The sequence below is a fragment of the Lissotriton helveticus genome, chromosome 4_1 (genome assembly GCF_964261635.1).
Source record: "Lissotriton helveticus chromosome 4_1, aLisHel1.1, whole genome shotgun sequence".
Taxonomy (NCBI): Eukaryota; Metazoa; Chordata; class Amphibia; order Caudata; family Salamandridae; genus Lissotriton; species Lissotriton helveticus.
Genome location: NC_136063.1, coordinates 150,516,399 through 150,542,871, shown reverse-complemented (window position 1 = coordinate 150,542,871; position 26,473 = coordinate 150,516,399). Strand labels below are relative to the sequence as shown.

General features: G+C 48.7%; 1 protein-coding gene across 1 annotated transcript in view; it reads right to left on the bottom strand.

The window, feature by feature from the left end:
* ARHGAP39 (Rho GTPase activating protein 39) overlaps nucleotides 1-26,473 on the bottom strand; it is an 854,292-nt gene that overhangs the window by 370,140 nt on the left and 457,679 nt on the right. Inside the window, exon 3 of the mRNA XM_078686621.1 lies at nucleotides 10,021-11,413. Coding sequence (XP_078542747.1) covers nucleotides 10,021-11,413 — 1,393 coding nt within the window. The remainder of the gene's footprint in view (nucleotides 1-10,020; nucleotides 11,414-26,473) is intronic.

The window sequence follows — 26,473 nt, the reverse complement described above, 5'->3', positions numbered from 1 at the left end:
TTGGGTGTATGTGACTATATAGTGAGTTTATTGGAAGTCATTGTTTTGTAAATGATACCAGTGTGAACCATTGTTTCCATAAGACTGTTACGTACCCAGGTTCTCATTGGTTTAACGGTTGCTTTTATAGCCTATGTACGGATGTCATTTGAGGGTAGTCAGGGGTCGCATCTGCGACCTCTAGCTTGCACCCTGCTACTCCTGGCAATTCCTTTGCAACCGCTGGCCTCCGGGTTGTCCAAGCATTTTGCCTCCTCTGAGGCCAGGGGTCGCAAAGGAAGTGCCAGGAGTCAGTGGCGGCTCCTTCGCTAAGGCAGAGGTGCGTGGCCCCACTGAAGTTTAAGCAGTGCACAAAAGACAAATATAATAATAACAGGGCGTTATTTTATTTTTCGATGCGGCCCTCGGAGCCAGGTGAATGATTGGCTGGGCTCCGTGACGGCAAGCAGAGTGAGGAATGGTTTGCACTCCTCTAAGTGCACATGACTGTTTGTCCGGCCCTCTGGGACTGACCCAATCATCATGCGCACTTGGCATGTTCTCTATTGGGCTATGTTGCACAGCCCCGTGGAGAACACGCTCAGCCCACCCAGGTACCGCCAGAGCATCCAAACAGGACACTCAGACCAATCAGGACGCTGCTGCTGCTGCACCGTGATTGGCTGGAAGAGCAAAGAAGCCTGAGTGCTTTCGGTGCTGTAGCAGACCTGAAGAGGACAGAGAGGCAGCAAAGGAAAAGGTAACTTTATTTTTTATTATTACTATTTTTTTTAATCCATTTCCACTCCTCCCCTCTACGGCCCGCCCCAGCACCCTCTTTCTGAGGCAGCCGCCACTGCCAGGAGTAGCGGGGAGCACGTTTGACGTCGCAGCTATGACCCCTGACTACCCCAGATGATGTCCATATTGATATAAGTACAATGGAACTAGTGGACATCCTTCAGTAGATAGTCACCCAGTGCTGATTTCCTAGTCAAAAGTAAACTGGTCATTGCATCTGAGAGAAAAGATCATGTTCTCTCTTGAAAAGATCCTGTTAAGAAGATCCTCGTCACAGGTCTTCTGCCCATCCTATTTACTAGCAATAGGCCAACCATATCCATGAAACTTCAGTCCACCCAAAGGTTTTGCAAGACTATAGTTTGCAAGAGTTCAGAACTTCTGCTGATGTAGGAATACAGTTAGAGCCAGCTGTAAACAGGGACTGAGAAATCAGGGTCTTGAAAACCATCTCATGAGCTTGCAAACTTCATTTTCAAACATCCTTTCATACACACTAGTCTTCCTTTGGTAGATAATCACTCATTAAATCTCTGGTTGAACTTTTCCAGGAGGGAATTAAAACCTTCCTGTGTATCCTCAAGGAAAATACCCTGCATATACTTGCAAATGCTCTTTTGTTATTTGAAAAGATCCCGCTAACTCCTACTAAGCTGGAAAGCTGTGGAAATGTGGATCCCACTGTGGAGCGTGAAAGGTATCGGCTACAATTCAGCCCGATCCAATGAGCCCTTTATGCCGATCACTGTTTCCTCCCTGTACAGCTAAATCTCTCCCTGCACTACCCTCCCTCACTCAGGAATCATGTTTTCTGCTCTTTTCAAAGAGACTCATCTCTGCAAAGTTTAGAAAGTGAAAACTTCATCACCAATCTCCAGAGAGAAGTTGATCAATAGAGGGCTTCAGTGGAAGATCTTCAGTGTGGGCAGGCTGTCTTGCACAAGTGAATAATTTACAGTGCTGTTCCCTTCACATTAGACACACTGTCCACCAAGCCGGTGTCAGCAATGACCTTGGTAATATTTTGCTTTAATCAGCAACTCAGCAAGGCCTATGCAAAGCTATACCATAATACATCCAGCAAAGTGCTAATACTGCCTGGAAAGGAATACACTTTTTTATAACACTGGGCTTTACATCTTTAGAATGCACTGACATTCAGGGTGTCACTGAGTGAGTGCTGGGTGGGGAAACGAGACACATTTGCTTATTAACTGACATGGAAGATAAGTGGCCCTGGAAAAGTCAAGCCACGCGTGGAACTCTTCAATCAACTACTGAGGAGCCAGATATCAAGAAAAGTTGTTAATATGCACCGCATATGTACAGATTTAAGACAGTTTGAAATTCACAAAAGTTCATCTGGACAATTGCACCATGCGCAGGTTTGCAGGCATACTCCAGGAACACGTTGGTGAATTCCTTCTTACATCTGTGTGTTGATGCGTAGAACCATTATACGTGTTACACTGTCATCACTTTTGTGCAATGCCAAACATTTTTTCATTTTTTTTGTCAACGGGGAAAAGCCCTTCTCCCAGACCCAACCATTTTGAGGGTGTTGCCCTGCCCTCCCCACCACTTAAGGTATTTGCTACTTATTTTGGCAGGAGTAAAACTCAAAACACTGTCAACAACAATGGCCTTCCCTGTGGTTCTATGGGATGTGTTTCCCTAGATCAATAATTTCACTTTTACTGATAAACAGACCCAGGATCATCTGCACCCTTCAAGCCTGCTGCGCTGCTAGCGGTCGCATAACTATACTGCCGTATATCTAAAAACGTGTATGCGTGTTTGTGTAGGTCCCCCGGTCGCTGAAACCTGCTTTCTCCACCCTCCAACTGTGAAACAAGCATTTACAATGCAATGGTTTTGCCTTTGTTAAAGTTAGAGCTATTGGCATTGCTCTTGACATTATTTTTATTTATGTTTTTTTTAACATAAATAAATGGCATTGTCATTTACAACGCCACTAGCTTTATCTCTCGCAAATTGCACACACAAACACACACCGAGCCCCCACACACACACACCCACACAGAGCCCCCCACACACACAGCCACACAGAGCCCCCCCACACACACAGCCACACAGAGCCCCCCCACACACACAGCCACACAGAGTCCCCCACACACACAGCCACACAAAGCCCCCCACACACACAGCCACACAAAGCCCCCCACACACCCACACAGAGCCTTCCACACACCCACACAGAGCCTTCCACACACACCCACACAGCACAAGCAGGCAACAGGGGCACACGGAGGCACAAGCAGGCAACAGGGGCACACGGAGGCACAAGCAGGCAACAGGGGCACACGGAGGCACAAGCAGGCAACAGGGGCACGAAAACGGAGGCACAAGCAGGCAACAGGGGCACACGGAGGCACAAGCAGGCAACAGGGGCACACGGAGGTACAAGCAGGCAACAGGGGCACACGGAGGCACAAGCAGGCAACAGGGGCACGAAAACTGAGGCACAAGCAGGCGACAGGGGCACGAAAACGGAGGCACAAGCAGGCAACAGGGGCACACGGAGGCACAAGCAGGCAACAGGGGCACACGGAGGCACAAGCAGGCAACAGGGGCACACGGAGGCACAAGCAGGCAACAGGGGCACGAAAACTGAGGCACAAGCAGGCGACAGGGGCACGAAAATGGAGGCACAAGCAGGCAACAGGGGCACGAAAATGGAGGCACAAGCAGGCAACAGGGGCACACAGAGGCACAAGCAGGCAACAGGGGCACACGGAGGCACAAGCAGGCAACAGGGTCACGAAAACAAGCACAAGCAGGCAAAAGGGTCACGAGCAGGAATTTGTAATTTAGACGGGGCTGAAGTGGAGAACGGTCAGTAGGGAAGTAGTGCGGCTGGTGCAGTGGTACCAGGCCGAAAGGTGAGAGGGGCTGCGAGAGGACAGGCTGGGAGAGGACAGGCTGGGCGAGGGCAGGCTGGGAGAGGGCAGGCTGGGAGAGGGCAGGCTGGGAGAGGGCAGGCTGAGAGAGGGCAGGCTGGGTGACAACAGAAAGTTGATTGTCCTCTAGGTGCTTCTCAGTTGTGTCTTTGTTATAACTATGGCCTCATTTAGGCTCCAAATGGTGAAGCCTCTCCTCTTCCATAATGAGATGTGGGGGAGAGAAGAATGCGAGAAATGACGTTCAAGTCTGAAGCACCAATTTGTCATGGATAACAGTGGTATATGCCGCTGAGCAGCCACAAAACACAGCCTCAGAGATTTTACATACAGGCAGGGTGTTGTATGTTGATGGTGCTACATAAGAAATCTCTGTTCTCCACGCCATCCAGGTTACTTCACCGGCCCTCAGAAGATGTGTTCATTAATACGGTGAGCTCTGGATAGGACAGGAAGAATGGTATGCCGCAGGTCAGGCTAGCATCTGTCACCCACAATAGAAGGGCTGCAACGTCTGATATGTGGTTGTTGTCCAAGAGGCATCCACAGTGTTTGGTTCATTGAAGTTGAAGGTTCCACTGCGGAGCCCACATGTGCCAGCGAGTACGATGCTCAAGGATTATGCACAAGACCAAGAAGCCTCAGGCCAATCTGAGTCGGAAGCAAGGCATGAGCTAGAAATGTTCCCCGACTTATTGCGAAGATGGAAAAGCCTTCAAAGGCACCATGTCCAGGATGGTCCCTATAAAGGTACTCCTCCATACAGGTTGAAGACAGGAGATCCTAGGGTGGACAGCAATGAAACTGTTGCTTTCAAGTGGCATAGGACAGCCTTTAACAGCCAGTTAACGAGGTATGGAAAAATTGAGCCACAACAACTAATTGCACTTTTGTAAATACCTGGGAGGACAGAAGGGTAAGACAGTAAACTTAAGTACTCCAGCCCCACAACAAACTGGAGGGAGAATCGGACTGCAGAATCAACACGTTAAAGTGCATGTCCTGCAAGGTCAAGGACACCATTTGATCTTGGGAATCCAAGGCAGAAAGGATTTGAACTTGTCTTGAGAACCAGTATTGGCTTCACTCCTCACAGCTCACTTCTCCCACCTGGCCCCCAAAGAAGTATTGATAGTAGCATCTTGCGCCCCGTGCTGCCTTGGGTCAAATTTGATCGCACAACTGGCACCCAAACGTTTCTGATGAGAATGCTGGCATGCTCTACCAATGTCTGATCACCTACTGGTGATACATGTGGAGGGCTGGACAAAAAGGGAAGGGACGTAACCAAGTAGAACAATTTGAAAGACCTGCTGTTCCAGAGTAACGGCACGTCAGTGAGATGAGCAAAATCGGATTCTCCCTCATAAGACCTATGTGACACGTGTAGGGGAAAACTAAAGCAGCATGGTGGCAGCTATATCGAGTGATGAAGAGGACGAGGATTGCTAAATCTGTCATACCCTGGACTCTACCACCGTCTCTCCCTCTAGAGCCATGAAAAAGCTGCACAACCAGTGATGGCTGCCTCTGTCAGTACAACAGAGTACAACACTTCCCATTACTGTTGGTGGAACTGGCTAGCTACGGAAAGTAATCCGCCACAGCTATCCCTCAGCTCGAGGTGACAAGAGATGCTAGCGTGCATGTCGACAGCAGCCACTGCAAACAGGTTCCTCAGAAATGATAATTAGCGGGTGCCTAACAGTCTCCCGCAGCGAACCACAAAGAAGTACATTTTCCACCTACAGTTCACCCTGCCCTTTAAAATACCCCAGACAGAGATGCGACTTACCAGGTAGATCTCCTCATATAATGCTTCAAGGCATCGCTGCCAGAATCCCTTCCGCCGCCGGTATGCTTCTCGCCACCTACAATGCACCAGAGCGGTTACTTGAAGCGTGGGCTGCGGGGGGGGGGGGGGGGGGGGGGCACTTCCGGCCGGCCGCGCTAGGATTGGCCGGCCGGCTAGTCACTTCCGGGTCGCCACGGGCAGCGCGGCGAAACCGTCTCTAGCTCAGGCAGGCGGGCGGCGAAGTTTCCCGAGGAGTGGGCTCCCTCAGCTCACGGGCAAAAATGACTATCTTATGTCTTGAAACTGATCTGTGTTTTTGCTAATAAAGTTAAAGACAAGAATATAAAGCCAGACAGGGAATCTTGTTAAATTCAGCTTTTAATTATTGCCAGATCTGAGACCCAGCAGGACCCGCCATACTTAATGTCTCAAAGACGATCAATGTAATTTAGCAATTTTAATATCAGAAGTGTGTTTAACAGCATCTCATTCAGCCTAGGACTCGTGGAAGCAATTTTAATATCAGAAGTGTGTTTAACAGCATCTCATTCAGCCTACGGGGCAATGCCGGACCAGATTCGGGGGCGTTCCCGGCTTTCGGCTGACGTCGCGTGACGTCGGCAAAAGCCAAAGAATCTCGGGAACGCCCCCGAATCTGGTCCGGCATTGACGGACAGGCCCCTCGTCCAATGGCTAGGCTCCATTTATGGAGCCAGCCAATGAATGACGAGGGCCGACCCAAAGCCACACTACAGTTCTCATCAGGTTTTCGCCTGCGCGAAAAAGATGCGCAGAGCGCATCTTTTCGCCAGGCAAAACCTAAAAAGGGGGAGGGAAGGTTGACAGGGCCTCACGGGAGCAACACCCGGGGGGGGGGGGGACGGGGGAATTTTACAGACTGGTACTCGCCTGAATCCCCACTTCTCATCATCAGCTCCTGTCAACCCAAACAGAAAGGGGATACATGGTGTGCAAAGAAATCAAAAAACCATATGTGTAACAAAGTTTAGAATGACCCTTATGAGATTAAAAAGAGCTGTGCTGAACCGGCAACTATATCTTTATTATTTGCTTCCGCTCACGAAGGGTGAGCGGAAGCCACACCATGAGACACTATCGATACCGACCTCCTGGCGGTATACGGGACCCGCTAACGTGTGAGGGGGATTCCCTAAAACACAGATTCTTCTACGGGGGCCGGTAGGCCAGGAAAAGAGAGGCCACCTGGTACAATATATGGAGAATCCAGAGGTGCAAATCATACGCTGACCCAAACAAAACCCTGAAGAAATCACCAGTAAAGTAAGAATGGTGATGAAACATGTTGGTTTTTGGTTTTTATTAGAGTGAGCGAACAGCAAATAATAAAGATATAGTTGCCGGTTCAGCACAGCTCTTTTTAATCTCATAAGGGTCATTCTAAACTTTGTTACACATATGGTTTTTTGATTTCTTTGCACACCATTTATCCCCTTTCTGTTTGGGTTGACAGGAGCTGATGATGAGAAGTGGGGATTCAGGCGCGTACCAGTCTGTAAAATTCCCCCCCCGGGTGTTGCTCCCGTGAGGCCCTGTCAACCTTCCCTCCCCCTTTTTTCACAGTTGGAGGGTGGAGAAAGCAGGTGTCACCGACCGGGGGACCTACACAAACACGCATACACGTTTTTAGATATACGGCAGTATAGTTATGCGACCGCTAGCAGCGCAGCAGGCTTGAAGGGTGCAGATGATCCTGGGTCTGTTTATCAGTAAAAGTGAAATTATTGATCTAGGGAAACACATCCCATAGAACCACAGGGAAGGCCATTGTTGTTAACAGTGTTATGAGTGGGGGGCGGCCTGTCCCTGTCGCGATTTCCCTCTTAGGCTCCTTTTTTGAATGAGTGAGGAGTAAAACTCAAACCATTTCCAGGGTAGGAATGTGTCAGAGAGCAGTTTGGGAAATGCCATAAACTCTTGTTTGTCAGTGTACTCAAACTTTTCTGTGCAATCCCTTCTTGAGTGGGATTTGGTATTACACATATTACACCATCATGGGGTAATACTTAGCATGAGTTAAAGGCTTTACGAGTGTGAACACCTAACCCTTGTAAATCCAGCTTTTTAAGCAAGTAAATGACATTTAAACCTAGGAACAGCCCTGGTCCCTTCAGGAAAACAGAGACTGTACCACGCATAGCTTTCTAAGAGTTACAGGGCGCTCAGGTAGATGTTCAAGTGTAGGGACAGTGTCATGTCCACAGCAACACCTATTGCTGCTGCATTTGTACACAGCTGAAGACAAACTGTGAACCTATGAGAAATTACAAGGGTTGAACGAGAGGCTAAAATCATCCTTATGAACAAAAGCCCTTGTCATTGGTAGCCGGAAGTCACCTACGCATAGTAAGAGCGTACCATCGCTCTAAAAAGAAGATGTTTCCTCTTATAATACAAAACCCCACGATATGAAGCGGCTGCCATGGCTAATATGAAGAAATCGCTCTTGTGGCTGAAAAGGCTGCTAGGACCTTCTTGGCGGCCGCTTTCATCGCAGCCTCCTCTCTATCCATCCATGGTAAGAGTGAAAGCCAAAATGAATGGCAGCGGTTGGGATGACAACACTGAAGAAAAAAGTTCCTAGAGGAAGACGCAGTGCTACAAGGTCCTATAACCACACGGGACGCCCCGTTAACTAGTTGGTAGAAGTTCTGATCTGCTCAATGGAGGACACTCGAAAGGCGTTGGCCAACAGCGTGGCACTGACCGGTCTAGTGCTCTCTGTGCCACAACTGCCCATCCTGCCAGGGCACTGAACATAAGACGGAAGAAACACCAGCCATGCACCCATCGCTCCCGATGAAAAGGATACACAAAGAGCATAAAGCGGTGCCTCATGGTAGAGCCGTCGTACCATGAAGGATGGACCGAGTGTTCATAGGGAATGAACATACGACTTGAGGTAATGAAGGTAGCACGGTGGGTTTTGGGGGCTGGGAGTGGTCCCACTCCACATGAGTTAGTTATTGTGGGGAGTGTTTAGGTGAGAGGAGGCTAACCAAAGGCTAACAACAGAGTCCATAGGTTTGGGTGAGGGTGGACTGGTTACCCTAGCAGTAATCCTCAAACACTATGTGTGGGGTGAAGACACTGTAGTTGTGTACGGCCACATTGTGCTGATGAGAATAAATAATCAGCAAAAACAATTGGAAAACTAGAATTTGGGTAAAGTCAGACTTCCGAAATGGGACATAAATTGTGCGGCCCTGGTGGAAGGGTGGACAGGAGGGAGGTAGAACACGCCTGGAGGAAATCACAGGGTGTCTGGGACAAAGCAGAGTGCATAATCAAAGAAAGCAAGCAAAGGGGAGCACACACTTTAACAAGCACTGGCACGGGCGATAAGTCTGGATATGCTCAATTTTTGGTTTTGCCAATGCTTTTACCAATGCTGTGCAGCATTAGCAGACAAAAAAAAATAGGAGTAATCACAAGTCATTCAACAGATTCCTGAACACATATGTATCACCTCGCTCGTATTTTCTTTTTTTTTTGCGATGCAAGAAAATGGACGTGACTTTGAACTTTAAATTTAAAAAAAAAACATTATTTGTGTAAAGCAGTATTATGGGTAGTGGTTCAGCTCGGCAGGAAATGGAATCTGCCAAGTCATTTAAATAAAATGTAAAAACAGAGGAGCCGGGTGATTTGAAAGCAACGAGGCCAAAAAAATCGTGCCTTAAAAGGGAGCAGTGGAAGGCTACAAGTCAGGAAATCTAAAGGAAGACAGACCATTGAAAAAGAAGCAAGCAAATGAGTGTGACAATGAAGCCAACCAATCTTAAACTTGTGGCGGGTTCTTAGTTCACTGTACGTTTTTGGTATGGTCCACAAGAGGTCTTTTGCAAACAGACACCTAAAAGCTGCAGGCGAGACCTATAAAAGGATGTGTAATGATGAGTGGAGCAGTAGCCAAGTGGATTCTAGCTGTTAAACTTGTACATATAGTGGAGAATTTGGAACAGGTGGAGTGGGCAAATCTGGGGTGCAAGGGAGGCGACCAGGTAAGCCCAGAGAACTAAGGCATGCGGTCACTGTAGGGAAGCCCAGTGGGAGGGCAAGGGCAAACAAAGTCTCTGTGGTGGGTGCAAGTGGGTGGGCTGCGTTAATTGGGTGAAGGGTTTCTTGCACGGCATTCTCATGAGCCTTCCCTACATCCAACCATGTGGTGTGCTTTGATCTCAGTGCCCCCTCCCGTAATCTCACTGTAGATTTTTTTCTTTGTTGAAAAACATCGACCACCGACGGGCCAGGTATTCTCTTCGAAAGCCGTTTCGCCTGCTGTGGGACTGACCTTGAGAACATTGACTTTATTGAGCCTCTTACCCAGGCCTTTCAAACACTACACAGCTCGATGCCCCTGGAAAATCAACTGCACATCTGTCTCAAATACTGACAGAATTAACATGAAAGCCTTGCAAAATTCTATTAAATCAATCTTTACAGTGTAATGAGATTCAAAGCCTTACTACAGGCTTGCGGTACCTGAGAAGGATGCAAATACGGCTCCGGAGAGGCGAGGTTGGTCTGGACAGACACACTCTTCTCCAACAGGATCTGGGGAAAGCCAAGTTTTTCAAAGGTGTTCCGTTTCCAGTGCTTACTTTCCTGCTGTGCCAAGGCCTCGTCCTCGCTGAACGCCCTGACCACAGGGCCAGGCATGGGCAACGGTACAGCACCGTCACTTTCGTACCCGGATCCGTCTTTCTGCGAATCCCAGCTGCTCCGCTGCTTCATGTGGAAATGAGCCTGTTGGGCTTCCCATGCTAGTCTCGCCTGGGCTAGGAATGGCTCAGGAAACCCCCGCGGCATATCTGCCTCTGACGATCTGCTCTCCGTCCGACTCATCTGTGGACGGGCAGGCGTGGGCAAAGGCCTCTCTTCGTTCATTAGCTGCTCAGCCAGCAGGTCTCGTTCTCCGGAGCCTTCAGACGAGGTGGTGTTGGGTTCCAGAGACAAGGAAGGCTTCCTGCTTTTCCTCTTCCGCGAGTTAGGCGAGTAACCCGTAGACGACATGGTGTCCTGTTGACTTGACCATGACATGGAGTCTTCTCCGTGGAAGAGATGACTAAGTGGTTGGCTGTGTCGAATATCAGAGTTTTCCATGCTACTGTAGTCACCCGACTTGACTTCCCTCATAATAGAAGGGCAGTGCTGCAGTGAGTAGGAACCACCAATGGTGTTGGGTGTGTATTTGTGCCGCATGCCGGTTTTCAATTTTGGGCTAGATCCAGACTGTTCCACATAAACCAGCTGCCTCACGTACTCCTTTCCTGCTGGACTGTAATCTAGGCTCATAAACCTATCGGGACATTTCTGTTTGGTCAGAACCAGTTGCTGGTATGGAGAGTTGGATCCTTGTTTCGGGGATGGCAGGTAGTTGTGTGGTTTGCGTATAGGCGACTTTTGCGGCGACCCAGCCCTATAATTTCCACTACCATCATAGTGCATGTCCACAGGGGGTTCGTCATAGATGGGGGCCTGGTACTCCATGGGGGGCTCCTCGTACAGAGGGGGTTCATAGGCATAGCGTGGCGAGGAAGGCTGGGACTCGCTGGAGTGTTTCCGGTGCTGAGACTGGAGGGAGCAGAAGGAATCGCCCCGGCCAAGCAGAGGGGAGCAACCACTCCCGTGCTCCGACCTCTTGAGGAAAGGAGATTGCTTACGATCGGGGAAGAAGACGGAGTTCTCAGTGTCCACAGAAAATGTCTGTAGGATGGGAGACTGCTGTCCCCCTGAAGACCTCCGAGGACGATTCCCTTGATGGCTGTCGAGAGTGTACCCATTTCCTTGGTGCATGAGAAAGCTTGGCTCCCGGTCCGTTACTTTGATCAGCATTCGCTCTTTCGTACCTGAATTCCATCGCAGGGACGAGGTCCTGTGAGAAACAAAAGAAAAAATACAGAATACAAGGGTTAGGTTTCATTAAGCTTAATATTCATGATTACATGCTTCATGGTAGCAAATTATAAATTATGGAAAAGCCTACTAAAGAATTGTTAAATAACGTAAAGTGATCACAAAAGCTTCTTCTACACATAAATCTTTCTGGTATCAATCTCTCAAGCTGGTGGGTATCATCCAACAAGAAAATACTCTAAGTCCTTTAAGAGGCCAACATTCGTACAAGGGTCTACCACTGATTCTGGTACCTCCAGATCACAAACGAAGCAACAAAGACCAGTGGATCAAACGCTTTGTCCTCCACCATACAAGCTATCAAGTGAGGAACAAAGACTGGAACCCAAATTTTCAAATGTTAAATGAGATCTCTTTGCCACCGGGCTTACTGTGTGAAGACCACTCCACATGATGTCATCAAACACAGAAAATGTCCTTCCAAATTTGTCAATTAAGCATTGCACCATTCCTACAGCATAGAAATCTCTATTTTACTACTGTTCAGGATCTCAGCATTTTTTACAGAAATAAGAATTGGAGCATTTTTAACACTTCTGCATATTTAATATATACAGTTCTTCACGTTTTCAGCGTACTGGGATTATTTTTAACACCGTATCCACCTAGCGATATTAGCATTTTCATTATTATTGGATCTTTACATATTTACACAGTGAATCAAACACGGTTCTTTGCATTTTTCCACATTTATTAACCACACAGCTATCGTGACATTTCAACTACACATGGATCTATGTAAATGCATTAATTAATTACACAGGGAGCATACAGCCTGATTCATGTACAGGCCGTTTTGCGTGGCCCTAATAGCGAATCATAGCGACTCGCTATTGAGGACACGCAAAACGGCATTCATGTAGGAATTGCTAATTAAATAGCGATTCCTACATGTTCTTTATTTGCGAGTAGCAATTTGCTACTCGCAAAAACTCCTCATTCATTCCTATGGGCCAAGAGGCCCATAGGAATGAATGGGGAGTATCCCTTATTTGCGAGTAGCAATTTGCTACTCGCAAATAAGATAGCGATTTTAAGGGTGCCAGGGGTGTCCAAAGGACACCCTGTAGCACCCCTAAAAAGCACATTTGAACAGGTGTTGCGCACACACATGTCCAAAGGACATGTGTGTGTGTGCAACATGCAACTTAGAAAAATGCTTTTAAAAGCATTTCTCTGAGTTTTTGCTATTTACCGAGAGGTCTGACCTCTCGGTAAACAGCGGCCCCAAAAGTGCTAAATCGCAATTTCTTGATGTGTCATGAATAGCATTTGAGGAATCTCTAATAGAGATTCCTTAAATGCTATTCCTCGCATATTTGCGAATTCTTAAATAGCGATTTTTGCATTTGGGATTGTGAATACCAAATGCAAAAATCGCACTCGCAAAGGGCCAGATTCTCAGAATCTGGCCCTTTTGCGAGCGCTATTGGCTACATGAATCAGGCTGTTAGTGTTTGACTACATTTACTACATCTGGATAACAGCATATTCAGCACATTAATCGCACAGGGATCTCTGAACTGTTTTAATAATCATGGTACGGAGCCCAGTAATATAATTATGTGTGCTAAAACTAAGTTGAAATGTGATGAACATGTCACCTTTTGAGCATCATTGTGCCATAACTTGGCTCCGAGCTTCCTGTTGCGACGTAGAGGAATTACTAACATTGCACAAACCATGTAATACAAGCACCGAAAAGTCAGTTGGTCCCAATTTGCCAATGCTTGTTGGTTGCCCGTATTGGCTTTGCCAATGCAGCACACACATTGACAGAGCCAATAGCAGTCAACAGTCAACTCGAAAATATAGAAAATAAAGATCCTAGAAACCCGTTTATTATTATCTATACTTCCAAGATGGCGTCCATAATGTGTGTAGCTGCAATGTAGCAGTCATCTTGGAAGAATAGAAAATACGGATTAAAAATGGCCTCCACTCCTACTAGAGGCTTTCACAATGTTTTTAAAACTGCATTGCAAGCACTGGTAAAGCCAACTGCAGGGGGTGGCTATCTTTGAAAGGCATTTTCTACACTCCCAAGATGGCCACTATGTTGCATCTACAGCAAGTATAGACAATACCTTTTCAAGATGTCTAGCTACACCTAGAGCCAGCACTTTTGCGCAAACATTGGCAAAGCCAGCAGCGTAAGGTGCCGGGGAGTGGGCAGGAGATAAAGGTAGAGAGCTGAGGGGAGGGAGAGAGGCACAGAGCTGCATCAAAGCTTGGTGTCCGAAATGGAGGGAGGGGAATAAAGTCTAAGGAAGCAGCAAAAGGGTAGAGAAGATGACTGGAGAGGTGGATGGAAGAGACATGGGGAGAGAGGCAAAGAGGGGTACTGTGAGGGGTGAAGGAGCAGTGAACCTGAAATGGCAAATATAAAGCAAAAGAAAAATAGTGTCCATGGGTCAGCAGTAGAAGGATACAGCAAATCAAACAAAAAGCAGGGTGGAACTCGAATGCTGCAGAGGCAGAACAAGCACATGAACAGAACGGAAAACCATCGAACTAGTAGCAGGCAGGGAGCTCAAACAGACGGAATGTATGTTACAGCACTGCTTACAACGTGACCATCTGCAGATCAAAGCAGCAAAAAGTAAAACTTCTGTTGAGCCCTAAAAATTCCACTTAGTGTAAAGAAACGGAACGATGAGTCGCAAAGAGACAAATTATACATTTTGAAACAAAATGCAAGTCGATGCAGATTATCACCTGGTCCTACGGATAGGTAAAGGTGTGCACGACAGCACGCACCACCGGTAACGGTGATAACAACAGCACGCACCACTGGTAAAGGTGTGCACCACAGCACGCACCACCGGTAACGGTGTGCACCACAGCATGCACCACCAGTAAAGGTGTTAACCACAGCACGCACCACTGGTAAAGGTGTGCACCACAGCACGCACCACCAGTAAAGATGTGCACCACAGCACGCACCACCGGTAACGGTGTGCACCACAGCACGCACCACTGGTAAAGGTGTGCACGACAGCACACACCACCGGTAACGGTGATAACAACAGCACGCACCACTGGTAAAGGTGTGCACCACAGCACGCACCACCGGTAACGGTGTGCACCACAGCATGCACCACCAGTAAAGGTGTTAACCACAGCACGCACCACTGGTAAAGGTGTGCACCACAGCACGCACCACCGGTAAAGGTGTGCACCACAGCACGCACCACCGGTAACGGTGTTAACCACAGCACGCACCACTGGTAAAGGTGTGCACCACAGCATGCACCACCAGTAAAGGTGTGCACCCCAGCACACACCACCAGTAAAGGTGTGCACCACAGCATGCACCACCGGTAAAGGTGTGCACCACAGCACACACCACCGGTAAAGGTGTTAACCACAGCACGCACCACCGGTAAAGGTGTGCACCACAGCACACACCACCGGTAAAGGTGTTAACCACAGCACGCACCACTGGTAAAGGTGTGCACCACAGCACGCACCACCGGTAAAGGTGTGCACCACAGCACGCACCACCGGTAACGGTGTTAACCACAGCACGCACCACTGGTAAAGGTGTGCACCACAGCATGCACCACCAGTAAAGGTGTGCACCACAGCACACACCACCAGTAAAGGTGTGCACCACAGCATGCACCACCGGTAAAGGTGTGCATCACAGCACGCACCACCAGTAAAGGTTTGCACCAAAGCACGCACCACCAGTAAAGGTGTGCACCACAGCATGCACCCCGGTAAAGGTGCGCACAACTGCATGCACCACCTCTAAAGGTATGCATCACAGCACGCACCACCAGTAAAGGTTTGCACCAAAGCACGCACCACCGGTAAAAGTGTGCACCACAGCATGCACCACCGGTAACTGTGTGAACCACAGCACACACCACCGGTAAAGGTGTGCATCACAGCACGCACCACTGGTAAAGGTTAGCACCAAAGCACGCACCACCGGTAAAGGTGTGTACCTACAGCACACCCCGCTAAAGATGTGCACAACAGCAAACACCACCGGTAAAGGTGTGCACCACAGCATGCACCACCGGTAAAGGTGTGTACCACAGCATGCACCACTGGTAAAGGTGTGCAACACAGCACGCACCACCGGTAAAAGTGTACACCACAGCATGCACCACCGTTAAAGGTATGCGCAACAGGTAAGGGTGTGCACCACAACATGTACCACAGGTATGGGTGTGCACCACAGCATACACCACCAGTAAAGGTGTGCACCACAGCATGCACCACCGGTAAGGGTGTGCACCACAGCATGCACAACCGGTAAGGGTGTGTACCACAGCATGCACCACCGGTAAGGGTGTGCACCACAGCATGCACCACCGGTAGGGGTGTGCACCACAGCATGCACCACCGGTAAGGGTGTGCACCACAGCATGTACCACAGGTATGGGTGTGCACCACAGCATGCACCACCGGTAGGGGTGTGCACCACAGCATGCACCACCGGTAGGGGTGTGCACCACAGCATGCACCACCGGTAGGGGTGTGCACCACAGCATGTACCACAGGTATGGGTGTGCACCACAGCATGCACCACCGGTAGGGGTGTGCACCACAGCATGCACCACCGGTAGGGGTGTGCACCACAGCATGCACCACCGGTAAGGGTGTGCACCACAGCATGCACCACCGGTAAGGGTGTGCATCACAGCATGCACCACCGGTAGGGGTGTGCACCACAGCATGCACCACCGGTAAGGGTGTGCACCACAGCATGTACCACAGGTATGGGTGTGCACCACAGCATGCACCACCGGTAGGGGTGTGCACCACAGCATGCACCACCGGTAGGGGTGTGCACCACAGCATGCACCACCGGTAAGGGTGTGCACCACAGCATGCACCACCGGTAAGGGTGTGCATCACAGCATGCACCAACAGTAAAGGTGTGTACCTACAGCACACCCTGGAAAAGGTGTGCACCACAGCATGCACCACCGGTAGGGGTGTGCACCACAGCATGCACCACCGGTAAGGGTGTGCACCACAGCATGCACCACCGGTAAGGGTGTGCATCATAGCATGCAGCAACAGTAAAGGTGTGCACAACAGCACACCCTGGAAAAGGTGTGCACCACAGCATGCACCACCGGTAGGGGTGTGCACCACAGCATGCACCACCGGTAAGGGTGTGCACCACAGCATGTACCACAGGTATGGGTGTGCACCACAGCATGCACCACCGGTAGGGGTGTGCACCACAGCATGCACCACCGGTAGGGGTGTGCACCACAGCATGCACCACCGGTAAGGGTGTGCACCACAGCATGCACCACCGGTAAGGGTGTGCATCACAGCATGCACCAACAGTAAAGGTGTGTACCTACAGCACACCCTGGAAAAGGTGTGCACCACAGCAAGCCCCACCGGTAAAGGTGTGCACCACAGCATGCACCACTGTTAAAGGTATGCACCATAGGTAAGGGTGTGCACCACAACATGTACCACAGGTATGGGTGTGCACCACAGCATGCACCACCGGTAAGGGTGTGCATCATAGCATGCAGCAACAGTAAAGGCGTGCACAACAGCACACCCTGGAAAAGGTGTGCACCACAGCAAGCCCCACCGGTAAAGGTGTGCACCACTGTTAAAGGTATGCACCATAGGTAAGGGTGTGCACCACACCATGTACCACAGGTAAGGGTGTGCACCACAGCATGCACCACCGGTAAGGGTGTGCATCATAGCATGCAGCAACAGTAAAGGTGTGCACAACAGCACACCCTGGAAAAGGTGTGCACCACAGCAAGCCCCACCGGTAAAGGTGTGCACCACTGTTAAAGGTATGCACCATAGGTAAGGGTGTGCACCACACCATGTACCACAGGTAAGGGTGTGCACCACAGCATACACCACCAGTAAAGGTGTGCACAACAGCATGCTCCACCGGTAAAGGTGTGCACAACAGCATGCACCACCGGTAAAGGTGTGCACCACAGCATGCACCAGCAGTAAAGGTGTGCACCACAGCATGCACCAGCAGTAAAGGTGTGCACCACAGCACGCACCACCAGTAAAGGTGTGTACCTACAGCACACCCTGGTAAAGAAAGATGTGCACAACAGCATGCACCACCAGTGAAGGTGTGTTCCTACAGCCCGCCTCGGTAAAGGTGTGTAGCACAGCACACATGGGTAAAGGTGTGTACCACAGCATAGCACGCACCGGAATGGAAATACATAAGTGCAGGTACTTCCTATACGAGTGCCTGTTTGCTCTTTAGAAGTGCAGGTACTCTCTCAAAAGTATTGCAGCAGTACTGGGAAGTGCAGGTACTCTCCCTTTCAAAGTAAGGGAGTGCAGGTACTCTCCCTTTCAAAGTAAGGGAGTTCAGGTACTCCGTACCGGACACCTCCCCTTTTTAAGCACTGGGTATTTTACCATTTGAATGTGTTCGCATCGTTCAAAGTCTGCACCAGGCGGTTAAGATCCTCCGAAGAGCTTTGGTGGAAGGTGAAATGAATTATCAGGAAGAAATGACACTCTTGTAACTGTTTCGGTGAACGAGATTAAAGGTGGATCAGCATCTAAGCGCTTTAATGGAGACTGAGAAGGGAAATGAAAAATGCAAGGACTGCATCTCCCATGAAGCTCTGGGGCCTTACAGAAGGTAAACACTGTCATAAGCCTCTTTACTCCTATGTCTGAAGGCTCCCACAGTCGAGGACATCAAAGTAACAAAGTCGGCTCCTACAACTCCGAAAAATTGAAGAAGACCAGCGCCCTTTATGAAAATTGTCATGTAAATGGTTGAGAGCTTTTTGGGAGTTTGATATAGCGCCAACTCGGCCCAGAGCATTGGAGTGCTTTATATGAGCACCAGATTAAGATAGACAAGGGCAGATTGATATGTTTTTAAAGGCATGGCGAGATTACGCGATCTGCCCAGGATCACAGGGCGCCGAGCCAGCGCCGGGACTCGGAGAAAGTTCCCAGGTCCTGCTGGCGTTTGATTCTCACCCTCAGGGCTCAGCCTCCTTTGCTGCATGGCTGGGTTAGCTGTGCGCAGCCACCTCTGCGGACGTGCGGGGTTGGCTTGACACACACAAACATGAGAGAGATGCGGCCGGGATGCGTCCGCGGAGCCGCATCATAAACTGACTCGCTAATTGGCTGCCGGAGCGCGAGCGCACCCCGGGGACACGAGGCGCGCTGCATCGTAAATCAGACGCTAATGCAATTAATACTTCCCCGGCCACTGCCCCGGAGGAAGAGATGCTGGGAACAAAATGTGCCTTTGTGGCTGAATTTATCTTTTCTGCAGAGTGAATGCCTGGGATCATTTACATAAAAGGTAACTAATGGCTGCAGATAAGAGCCTCGCCTCGCGGTGCAGCGCCGCGCACGTGCCAGGCTCATAACAAGCCTTTCTGCACGACTGCCAATTTACCACTGACAGCCTCCCCCCGTACCTCTTCCCCCGGGCACAGTAAGTCAGATCAAGAATAACAACGAGTGATGTTAGAAAAACACCACGATAAACAGAGGTCGCCAGACTCCCAGTGGACACGACAGCACTTGATTCACCCATAGCGCCTAGGTTAATAACAAGGCGCAATGCGGAGGTTGGTACAAACCTGCTCCGAGATGTTTAATAAGAAAATCCATACCTTAGGCAGCCACCTAGAACAGGCTGGCAGCCATCAACAACTCTATGACAACAAGTACAACGTGCTCCACTCCTATGGCTTGGTTTGCATTCTGGGGGTTATAGTTTAAGTTCGATTGAACTAACACCTGAAATCGATGGCGTGAAACAAAAGCCCAGAAGTGGAGGATCAGATCTGGTAATCATAACACACCTAAAAACCCACACACTTATCTCACACTGCATCATTAGCCCAGTCACTCATCACACACTGCAGACTGCAGTGCAGGCTACACTCACAAACACTGCAGTATTAGCCCGCTCACTCACACACACACTGCAGCACTAGCCCGCTCACTCATCACAAAATGCAGCGTTAGCCCGCTCACTCACACACACACTGCAGCATTAGCCCGCTCACTCATCACAAAATGCAGCGTTAGCCCGCTCACTCATCACAAAATGCAGCGTTAGCCCGCTCACTCACACACACACTGCAGCATTAGCCCGCTCACTCATCACAAAATGCAGCGTTAGCCCGCTCACTCATCACAAAATGCAGCGTTAGCCCGCTCACTCATCACAAAATGCAGCGTTAGCCCGCTCACTCATCACAAAATGCAGCATTAGCCCGCTCACTCATCACAAAATGCAGCGTTAGCCCGCTCACTCATCACAAAATGCAGCATTAGCCCGCTCACTCATCACAAAATGCAGCACTAGCCCGCTCACTCATCACAAAATGCAGCATTAGCCCGCTCACTCATCACAAAATGCAAGCGTTAGCCCGCTCACTCATCACAAAATGCAGCCTTAGCCCGCTCACTCATCACAAAATGCAGTATTAGCCCGCTCACTCACACACACACTGCAGCACTAGCCCGCTCACTCATCACAAAATGCAGCATTAGCCCGCTCACTCATCACAAAATGCAGCGTTAGCCCGCTCACTCACACACACACTGCAGCACTAGCCCGCTCACTCATCACAAAATGCAGCGTTAGCCCGCTCACTCATCACAAAATGCAGCGTTAGTCCGCTCACTCACACACACTGCAGCCTTAGCCCGCTCACTCATCAGACACTACAGCATTAGCCCACTCACTCACACACACACTGCAGGCTACACTCACACACACTGCAGCATTAGCCTGCTCACTCATCAGACACTGCAGCACTAGCTCAATCAGTCATCATCATAAACTGCAGCACACTGCAGCACTAGCCCGCTCATTCACCTCACACTGCAGCACTAGCCCGCTCATTCACCTCACACTACAGCACTAGCCCGCTCACTCATTACACAGGGCAGTATTAGCTTATTCACTCATCACACACTACAGCACTAGCCCGCTCAATCATCACACACTGCAGCACTAGCCAGCTCACTCATCTCACACTGCAGCACTAGCCCGCTCACTCATCTCACACTGCAGCACTAGCCCGCTCACTCATCTCACACTACAACATTAGTCAGCTCACTACCTGGCCACTCATCTCACACTGCAGCACTAGCCAGCTCACTCATCTCACACTGCAGCACTAGCCAGCTCACTCATCTCACACTGCAGCACTAGCCCGCTCACTCATCTCACACTGCAGCACTAGCCAGCTCACTCATTACACACTGCAGCATTAGCCCACTCACTCATCAGACACTGCAGCACTAGCCAGCTCACTCATTACACACTGCAGCACTAGCCCGCTCACTCATCACACACTGCAGCACTAGCCCGCTCAAACATCACACGCTGCAGTGCACTAGCTCATTCACTCATCTCACACTGCAGCACTAGCCCGCTCACTTATCTCACACTGCAGCACTAGCCCGCTCAATCATCACACACTGCAGCACTAGCCAGCTCACTCATCTCACACTGCAGCACTAGCCCGCTCACTCATCTCACACTGCAGCACTAGCCCGCTCACTCATCTCACACTACAACATTAGTCAGCTCACTACCTGGCCACTCATCTCACACTGCAGCACTAGCCAGCTCACTCATCTCACACTGCAGCACTAGCCAGCTCACTCATCTCACACTGCAGCACTAGCCCGCTCACTCATCTCACACTGCAGCACTAGCCAGCTCACTCATTACACACTGCAGCATTAGCCCACTCACTCATCAGACACTGCAGCACTAGCCAGCTCACTCATTACACACTGCAGCACTAGCCCGCTCAAACATCACACGCTGCAGTGCACTAGCTCATTCACTCATCTCACACTGCAGCACTAGCCCGCTCACTTATCTCACACTGCAGCACTAGCCCGCTCACGCATCTCACACTGCAGCACTAGCCAAATCACTCATCACACGCTGCAGCACTAGCCAAATCACTTATTCCATTCCCTAGCCCTCACTTATTCACTCTCAGCTTCAATTATCCCTACTCAGTCGCTCACTCACGCCATGCTCTAGTACTCAGCCACTCACTCATTAAGGCAGATCTGCCCATTATCAGTAATAGTTGCTCACTTATAATCAGCTGCACCCCTAAACCTCTGTTTTAGGTTATGTCAGCGATCTGCATCTGTGCTGTGCATCCAGGACTCTTATGCACAGCGTTTCTGGCACTTTTTCCAAGCAAAATAAATACATCAATAAATATATAAAGTCACACTCATCACCCATCCTTTTAGTTTCCCTTGGTCTTCATCATCAAGTGCCACAGGCGGTGTAAACTGCTCTCCCCTAACCCTGCCGATGAAGTTCCTTTGAAATATGGGGTTCCACAAGGCTCAACCCTATCTCCACATCGTTTCAACATACACATGAGCGCTTGGGCTAAGGTACTCCTCTCTCGTGATGTCCACATATCTATGGATGCTGATGTTTCAAGACACTTGTCCGTCTCCATGGAGACTTCACATCTCGCTGCTATTTTCAATGGTGACTTCACATCTCCCTGCCACTTTTGACAGTAACTTCACATCTCGCTGCCACTTTTGACAGCAACTTCACATCTCGCTGCAATTTTCATTGGCAACTTCACATCTCGCTGCAACTTTCGATGGCAACTTCACATCTCGCTACAATTTTCAATGGCAACTTCACATCTCGCTGCAACTTTCGATGGCAACTTCACATCTCGCTACAATTTTCAATGGCAACTTCACATCTCGCTGCCTCTTTTGATGGCAACTTCACATCTTGCTGCCACTTTTGATGGCGACTTCACAAAAGGGAAAGATGACGTATGGTCACCCTGTTGGTGGCCAGACTCATTAGGAGTCTGTCCCACCCCTACCTCCTCCGCAAAAAATCTTGGGGTTATGATTGATCCTGCCCTTGACATGGGTAAACAGGTCAGTAGAACCATCTCCACCTGCTGGGGCATTGTCCATGTCTTGAGGAGGATCAGGCATTACCTATCCCTACAAGCAAGGAAACAGCTTGCTGTTGCCCTCATAGGCGCCCGGCTGGACTACTGCAATGCGCTGTATGCGGGAATGAATAAGAGCCTGCTGCAGCGCTTGCAGGTAGTCCAAAATGCCGCTGCCAGGTTTGTCCTGGATCTCCCTAAACGCGCTTCAGCTACAGCGGCTAGAAAGCTGTTGCATTGGCTTCCTGTTGAGGACAGCATTCACTTTAAGACCCTATGCATGACATACAGGGCCTTAGCTAGAAATAGTCCCACTGGTGTAGGATCCATTCTGTCTCGCTACACTCCCTCCAGGGATCTGCGATCCTCTGGTAGACTTCTTCTATCTGCCCCCCGTTTCAGGAGAGCGAAATTGGGTGGCAGGGCTTTCTCCACTTTGGCGCCCAAGTGGTGGAATGCCCTCCCGTTGAAAATAAGATCTCTACCTTCTCTTCAGGCATTTAGAAGTGCTCTGAAAACCCATCTTTTTGTGCAAGCGTATCTGTAGTGGTGTAGTGATGACATTTTAGGATCTGTTTTGTTAGGCGTCTTGATGCCTTCGGGTTATTGTCTGCGCGGTATAAATTTTATTCAATCAATGAATCAATCACATCTCCCTGCCACTTTTGACGGCAACTTCATATCTCGCTGCCACTTTTGATGGCAACTTCATATCTCGCTGCCACCTTTGATGGCGACTTCACAACTTGCTACCACTTTCAATGGAGACTTCACAACTCGCTGCCACTTTCGACTTGCCTTCATATTAATCTGAGGGGCAGCAACTGGCTTCCGCTTAATGCTGGAAAAACAGGTATATTAGTTTATAATAGGAAACCCGCTCTCTGGGTCGACTCTTTCCATTCTTCTAAAATAGGCTCTCCCCAGTCCCCATTGTGGTGACCAAAGGTTTTGGGAGCCAGGATTGACTACAATCTTTCTTTGGCTAAACAAGTCTCTTCCCTTGGGTCCTCGATCACCTATCATCTCAAACACCTGAGGAAAGTGAAGGCTATCCCTAATGAGAACGCCACACGCCTGGCTGCATCAGCAACTATACGTTCAAGACTATATAAGGACAATTCATTATACCTTCTAGAACCCCATGCTCCTACGCTGCCAACGTGGTCACTATATCTAGATATCTAGAAAAAAATAGGGAGGTCCAAGCTTCTTGGTTTCTTCTGCTGATTGTAGAATTAATTACTTTATCATATAAAGGGGGGGGAGAGGAAGAGCTGGGGGCAAACAGGCACCAGGAACTTTGGATGTGTGATCAAAACGTGGCTATCCTCCAAAGCCTTCCAATTATCATATTCCAGTGCCATTCATGGAATTGTTTACTTCAGCGCCAAGAAGCCCTTTTCTGCTTTACAAGCTCCCATAACACAACACACAAACTGTTCTAAAAATACATTGGCATAATATAATGTCACATGTTCACTCAGTAACATTCTGTCCACACACTCACATATATACACTCATTCAACAGCACTCGCTACCACTCAGCTCAGACACTTGTGTATAGTCTCCTCTGCACCTTCATTCGTGATTTTAAGTAATACTAGAATTCCAGCTTTTGGCATTTTAAAGTATAGCCTGAGATTACCCGCCTGTAATGGTTTCACATAATAATTTTTTACATGTTTTAGAAAAATCAGGTAGGCTTTGTATTGTCAACCTCTTTTTTTTCAACTGAAATAATGTTGAAGGGTCATATTCATTAATGTAAAACAAAATCTGGTGTTGGGGTCATGTATCTCCTACGCCACTGTCAACAACTCAATTCTTACCCACAGGAATTTTTTTTTCTTTATTTACCCCTTGTGTGAATAATTCCTGACTCCCACTTCCATCTCATCTCCAATCACGGTTGTAGATGGTCATAAGGTCCAGTGGTCCTCTTTGACCATCTTAAACGCCAGGAGCCACCTCTGCTGGTCACAAACCCCGGTTGGCAGTTGTACATTACATGGCCCTGATCTGAATGACACAAACCAAGCATCCCCTTCCCCACTCATACATCCCAGGGCCCTAAAGCCAATAATAAAAAGGGTCACCCTTTGCCAGTCATAAACACACACCAGAGCCTCCCTTTCATGGTCATAAACTACAGAGTACCACTTTAATTGTCTTAATCGCCACCCATCATAAATCCCAGGGTCCTCCTTCGATGGCCATAAAGCCCAGGACCACCCATTGTAATCAATTAACCCCATGCTGATGAGAAAACACATGGTGCCTTCTCTGCCTCTGTTGCTTCTAGGCCAGACCAGTATAGACCCATCCTTATCACCGCATCTTCGTTTTACTCGTGCCCGGTAGCTGCCACGTATACATCTACTTCCACTGCACAGCCATAGGGACTAGATCCTAACACTGAAGCAATAACCCCATTCCTACAATTTCACTTCTCAGCGAAACAACCACATGGTTCCCCATCTCCTCCGTTGCTTCTTGGCGACCAGTGTAGACCCATCCTTCTCAAAGCATCTTCACTCTGCTTAAGTCAGGAAGCTACTGGTACACAGCTACTCACACTCAATGGAACACACTAGGAGTGGATTCCAACATTGATGCGATCACAATATCTCTACAAAATCAACCATATTCTTGAACACGTATTGCACCCTTGACAACCAGTCATTACAGCTCTCCGAAGAATCAGCCCCTCACCCCTAGACTCTTGCTTCAAGATCTTCTGAAGTTGCCTTGCCTCCTTCCATGGGTTTCCTAGATGTATTTGCCTAAATTTCCTTCCCTCGTTCACATCTCTTCAGCAGCACCTCTTGATCCGCAGACTTGACCAAATACTTAGTATCGATGAGCTGATCGTAATATTGGATACCCTGCTTCTTTTAGAACTTTCAATGTCCACCTCTAATTCTTGATAATTGCAGATAGAATCTGGAATAACAAAACACTGCAGAGCAGCCTCGTTTCATCACTTCTCTGCTTCAGGAAGAACTTAAAAAGTGACCTCCTGAAGGACCACCTCACCCACAACTGATCAGGAACTTAAGCTATTGAACCCCCACATCCTTCCCTCCAGCCTGCCCAACTGTGTGTGGCACCAGAATATTGTTGAATAAATATCAACCAACACAAATTTTGTGTCCTAAATAAAATATAACCTAATTGGAGTTAACAGTAGTAAAAAGCACCCGACAGAGCAATATTTACGTCAGACAATATGTCTGTTAGCGATATTCTAGCATACAGCTCTGTGCCTGGGCTGGAAGCGGTCCCCACTGTCTTGACTATGCTCAGCCCTTCATGTCTTACTAGCCGATGTTACCTTATTTACGCACTCGGTGCAAGACTATGCCATTTTCCTCCCACAATTGCATTACACCACTCTAGTGTGCAGCTTGTCATTACATCTTTGCCTTCAGTCTCTTACAGTTTCCTTAATGAACTATTACAGAGCATCGGTGATGCAGGTAGGAGGCTGGCTACTGCTCTCCTTTTAAGTGCTGTGGGGGACGGTAGGCGCATCTTCGGCTGCCTCAGGTCAAAGCCACTTACTACTAGGAATGATGGGGTCCATTTTGTATAATATAATCCAATTTCTACAGAGATTTTTTTATTTTTGCGAGAGGCCTTCACATGTTATTGTTCACCCAGATGTGCAAACCTTTTGTTTTTTTGATGTTTAAAGTCGCGGCAGTGTGCACTTATGGTCTGTACACCATGGCGGAATTTGTGCAAAATTTAATCGGCGGCACTAAAAAAACGCTATACATGGCAGAATAAATGGAGAATTACATATCATTCTCACATCGTGTTCTGCTGTGCCTGAATTTGGAAATTAACCAGAAAACGGCTGAATTGCTAGACATAGGTCATTCTGTACTGGTAATAAGGCAGTTTTCTTCTAAATTTAAGAGCTTGAGAAGCAACAGGTGGTGTGAGGTTTTTATAAATGCTGCTCATATTTCTGAAACAGAGTTGTAATGCAGTGTAGGGGGGAGATGTGGCCTAGTGGCCAGAGCTGCTGACTTGGAACTGGGGAACTAGGTTCTAGTCCCAGCTTCAGCTCAGCCTCC